Consider the following 5,028-nt stretch of genomic DNA (forward strand, 5'->3'; position numbering starts at 1 on the left):
GATTAGGGTTTAGGGTTTGGGGGTTAGGGTTAAGGGTTTGGGAGTTAGGGTTTTGGGTTTAGGGATTAGGGGTTAGTTTTTACAAGTTATGGTTTGGGGGTTAGGGTTTAGGATTTAGGGTTTAGAGGGTAAAGATTAGGGTTTAAGGTTTACAGGTTAGGGTTTAGGGTTTAGAGGTCTAAGATTCGGGTTTAAGATTTAGGGATTAGGGATTAGGGTTTAATGATTAGCGATTAGCGTTTATGGGTTAGAGGACTAAGATTAGGATTTAAGGTTTAGGGGTTAGGGTTTAGGGTTTATGGGTTAAGATTTAGGGTTTAGGGATTAGGGCTTAGGGTTTAGGGTTTAGGGATAAGGGATTAGGGGTTAGGGTTTAGGGTTTAGGATTTAGTGTTAAGGGGTTAGGGTTTAGCATATAGGGATTAGGGTTTAGGGATTAGGTGTTAGGTTTTAGGGTTTAGTGGTTAGGGTTTAAGGATTAGGGGTTAAGGGTTTAGGGGTTAGGGTTTAAGATTTAGGGTTTAGGGTTTCGCGGACCAAGATTAGGGTTTAAGGTTTAGGGGTTAGGGTTTAGGATTTAGGGTTTAAAATTTAGGGTTTAGGATTTAGGGATTAGGGATTAGGGGTTAAGGGTTTAGGGGTTAGGGTTTAGTATTTAGGGTTTAAGATTTTGAGGGCCAAAATTAGGGTTTAGGGTTTAGGGGATTAGGAGTTAGGGTTTAAGATTTAAGGTTTAGGGTTTAGAGATTAGGGTTTAGGATTTAGGGGTTAGGGTTTAGGGCGTAGAGAGCCAAGATTAGGGTTTAGGGTTTAGAGAGCCAAGATTAGGGTTTAGAGTGTTTGGGTTAAGGATTTAGGATTTAGGGTTTAGGGTTTAGACTAGGGTGTACAGTTTAGAGGGTTTGGGTTTAGGAAATTACTAATTACTGAATCCTAAATCCTTTATTGAAAACTTGAATTTCTAATTAAGACCTCCCATATTTTCTAAAGAAAATGTAGATTTCTAAATAATTAATAAAGTAGATTATTGAAAAGAGACTAATGCTCTTTATAATGGTTGTTACGGCTTGCTTGCGAAGGAAGTTCAAAAAGGAGATGGCTACAAATTTTATTTCGGGGATGGAGGTGATTCTATGTTGCAAATGGGCAAAGATGTCAAAAGTGATATCTTATTAAGAATGGATGGCTTTATGGAGACTAATAAAGTTCTTGGAGTCAAACCAAGTACCTATGGAATTATGAAAATCATGCATGATACACACACACACACACACACACACACACACACACACAAACACACAGATAGATAGATAGATAGATAGATAGAGAGAGAGAGAGAGAAGAGAGAGAGAGAGAGAGAGAGAGAGAGAGAGAGAGGGAGGGAGGGAGGGAGGGAGGGAGGGAGGGAGAGAGAGAGAGAGAGAGAGAGAGAGAGATGTTAGGCAGCCTCTGAATGGCTGCCATGTGTTGAATAGCGTCGAGTGTAGGGGTCCACTCCCCAAATAATCCGGGGAGGGATGCTTTGGAATTAATCCCCTTCCACTAATACACCTGTAATGATCGCATGAGACCCTCATGAATTTCCACACCCACCAGGGGGTTGGCCCATATTCCAACAAGGTAAAGAGAGAAGGAGAGAGAGAAAAGTAGAGAGAGAGAGAGAGAGAGAGAGAGAGAGAGAGAGAGAGAGAGAGAGGGGGGGGCCTCTATCACCATCACATAGCTCCTCATCGACCTAAATCCTTGAGTAAATTAATCATAAAGCGAAGCTAGCAGTCCATTCAAAACTTGAAATTTTATTTCGTGAAATTAAAGCCATTCTAAAATCTCAACTTAAGACCCAGTAGGGCGGGTCTTTAACCCAGCATAGACGGGTTTGGCTACTCGTGTGGTAGAACGGGTGAAGCACCTCCGCTCTCCAGACTACGACTACAGGGAAAGCCTGGCACTAGTGTGGCAACAATCTTATGGGGTGGAAAGGATGTGCTAGATCTCGAGGGATTCCTTGAATGAATGGGAGATGAGGTTAGAATAATAAGCAGTGGAGAATGGTGGCAATGTCCGTCAATGCATCTCTAACGTCTTCAGACACACCCCCTTCCGTCCACCCTCCATTCTTATGCATAGCACCTTGCTCTCTCCAGTTTCCCCCTCACACTGCCCGCTTCTGGCATGCAGACCTTGCTCTCATAGAGCACCGACCTCCTCCATGCACCTTCCCTAGCTTCAAACGCGTCTCCCGCTCTTCCATTGTGAGCTTTCCTGCATTTTCTTCCCTCATCCTTGGACTTCTTTCTGAATCCTTCTTGGGTTCTTCTCCCCTTTTGTTATTTCTGCCCTGAGGACCTGCACTTCCCTTTGGTCTCACTCGTTTCTGTATAAATTGCTCCATCTTGGGCTCTTGCACAGATTTGTAGAGCTGAGCTGGATGAATCTCTTCCCAAGCTACAGAGAGACCGTAGACGTATCGAGCAGGCGTTACCAGATCTTGATGAGCTTGAGAAAGGTACCAGTCTGTGTACTTGAGGCTTTTTGGCCAATCTGTCTAAACAAGCTTTACCTACTCCATGACCGCCTATCGCAACTCTTCATGGTTTGATGGCAGGTGGCTTTTCAAATTTATTAAACCTTGAGCTGGAAAGCGCTTACAATTTAGACACAGGTCGGTCCCTTTTCTGGAAGCCTTTGTCATTCATTTTGAGGATTTGTTTACGTGGTTGTAATCTGACCTCTAATTTTTTACGTTACAGCCCGCCACTATGAAGTAATGCTTCTAGTGCATGAAGACCGTATCGACGAACTTCAAGATGCGATTCAGAAAGTCAAAGGTATGTAGACGTACTGGAAGTTCGAGCAGCGTTAGAGGCTTTAGAATTCGAATGATCATGAATGTCTCTTATTTGAATGCCTATTGTCCGTTTGGCAGATTTTATCACGGAAAAGAAAGGGAAGATCTGGAGGCTGAATGATTGGGGCATGAGAAAATTGGCATACAAGATTGCTAAAGCACGCAGGGCAAACTATGTCTTGCTAAATATAGAGATTGGGGCTCAGTCAATAAACGACTTTAAAGCTCTGTTGGAAAAAGACGAGAGGGTAATACGATTTTTAGTCATAAAAAGGAAGCAGGCTATCACAGAGGACACTGTGCCACCACCTGAATATTTTAGCGTCACTGATAACGAAGATTTAGAAGACTACGACAGCGAGGAAGATCTTGAAGAGACAGAAGAAGAAGAAGAAGAAGAGGGAGAAGAAGAAGAAGGAGAACTTGAACAGACAAAAGAAGTGATACTTAAAGTGTAACCATTCTAGGAAATGAAATGGCTCCTTCTATGTCGCTTCTTGGAATTCCTGTCCTTCAACTCTTTTCTTGTCATCGTCTATGCCAAGATTTAGAGCCAAAAATAGATGGACATATTTTGTGACTCTCTGCAGGATTGAGGAAGTCGTGGATCAAGTTCCTGCAAGTAAGCTTTTGTGAATACAAAAATAGTTATTGAACATTTGAGTAATAGAGCACTTTTATGGTTGTCTATAAAGCAGCAGGTGGAACCGAGTGTGTTCATGTCTGTGCTGTGGTCTGTATTGTAACCCTTTCTAGATTTGGTGTTTAGTGCCTATGGAAGCAGCGTGATTACCATCCAGGTTGGGTATGTTCTTCTGTAATGCTATGGATAAGCTCAATGATTGCTACCAGAGACTATTTTCATGCAGAGCGAGGCTGGATGTATTTTCAGGTAGGAACATTGTTTGCGTCAATTACAAAAGTGTTCTTGACAATGCAGGAGGTTCCTTAAAAAGTTTGTCGTGGTAAAAGGGCTCAGATGTATTAAGTCTTGGAGAGCTTTATGATGTGTATTGGTTATAGACCCCTCATACCCTGAAGCTGTTGCTAGGCTGGCCATCTTACCACCATGAATTGTCTGACAAGTTTTGTATGGTTTGCCTTCCATGTTCAAGACAAACTAACTTTATTCTTTATAGAGTTCCCAGGTTCATTTGGAGTGTGGCTCCTCAAGTGTCGATTTCGATACTATTGTAATCACACAGGCTTGTATCTCATTGGTTCTATTTGCATCTGGACTTTTGAGACAAAAGGCATTGCTGGCTCCACAATGTTGAAGGAACATTATAAGTTGTCATGATAGGAATCGATAGTGCCCTCTTTCTTGTGTTCTTTATGGAAAGGTGGGGCATGTTTTCTTAGAAATCCCTACCTGAAAGCACATCTACGACAAAAGAATAGTGCAAGCGCCCTACCTTAAAGCCTTCCTACAAAAAGGCCCGAGGACTTGACCTAGGGTAGGCCTTTTGTGGGATTTGCCATGCCCAGTTAGGGCTATGCACATATGACTTTGGTGCCCCATTCAGGAGCAATCTGTATAACAGGCAATATACCAGTTTGGCACTTGGACAGGTGACCTGGCTGTCCTGTCGTGGGCATCTGCAGCCCGTGGACATCTGAGCTGCCACGCAGGCAGCCAGCACAGCAGCCACTGCAGGGCTGCCATGCAGGCAGAGGGACATGCAGACAGACAGCACGTGACGTGCATGTCAGCAATGATGCCAGCAGCCACGTGGCAGTTAGTGGATTTGCAGGTTGGTGCAGCAGCCTGTCCCAGTCGCAGCAGCCTTTTCTAGTCGGCCAGTTCAGGATCCAAAGGGCCCTATAAAAGGGCAGCCTTCAGCCCATCCTCCTCAGTGAGCTCTAGCCCTCAGCTATCAGCAGCATTTGAGTCCAGGATCATGCCCAGAGAAGGCTGCAGCAGACCAGCAGCCCATTCAGCCCTTTGGGCCAGACATTGTTCGTTATTCATTTCCCCCCTCTAGAGGCATGCTATATCATCTCCCTCTGATTCTTATACTCACTCCACAGTTCCACTTGTGTTTTGAGTGCATCATTCTTTTAGTTCAGATTGTATTGAGCAGGAGAGAGAGTGAGTTAGGCTATATCCCTGTTACACTGGTATCAGAGCTTCAGTTTTTCTTTGCTAAGATAGGGAGGGTCAGTTTAGGGACAACCCC

General features: G+C 43.8%; 1 protein-coding gene across 1 annotated transcript; it reads left to right on the forward strand.

Annotated features, from left to right (window-relative positions):
- Positions 1 to 1,957: 1,957 nt before the first annotated feature.
- Positions 1,958 to 4,029, forward strand: LOC147880111 (protein REGULATOR OF FATTY ACID COMPOSITION 3, chloroplastic-like). The gene is made up of 5 exons (XM_087371792.1): positions 1,958 to 2,252; positions 2,410 to 2,506; positions 2,606 to 2,662; positions 2,751 to 2,828; positions 2,927 to 4,029. Exons 1-5 carry the CDS (start codon positions 2,049 to 2,051, stop codon positions 3,304 to 3,306), a joined length of 816 nt encoding a protein of 271 aa, XP_087227918.1. The 5' UTR covers positions 1,958 to 2,048; the 3' UTR covers positions 3,307 to 4,029.
- Positions 4,030 to 5,028: the final 999 nt, after the last annotated feature.

This window comes from Dipteris shenzhenensis, chromosome 33, assembly GCF_047967505.1.
Source record: "Dipteris shenzhenensis isolate YYH24624 ecotype China chromosome 33, Dip_SZ_1.0, whole genome shotgun sequence".
Classification (NCBI taxonomy): domain Eukaryota; kingdom Viridiplantae; phylum Streptophyta; class Polypodiopsida; order Gleicheniales; family Dipteridaceae; genus Dipteris; species Dipteris shenzhenensis.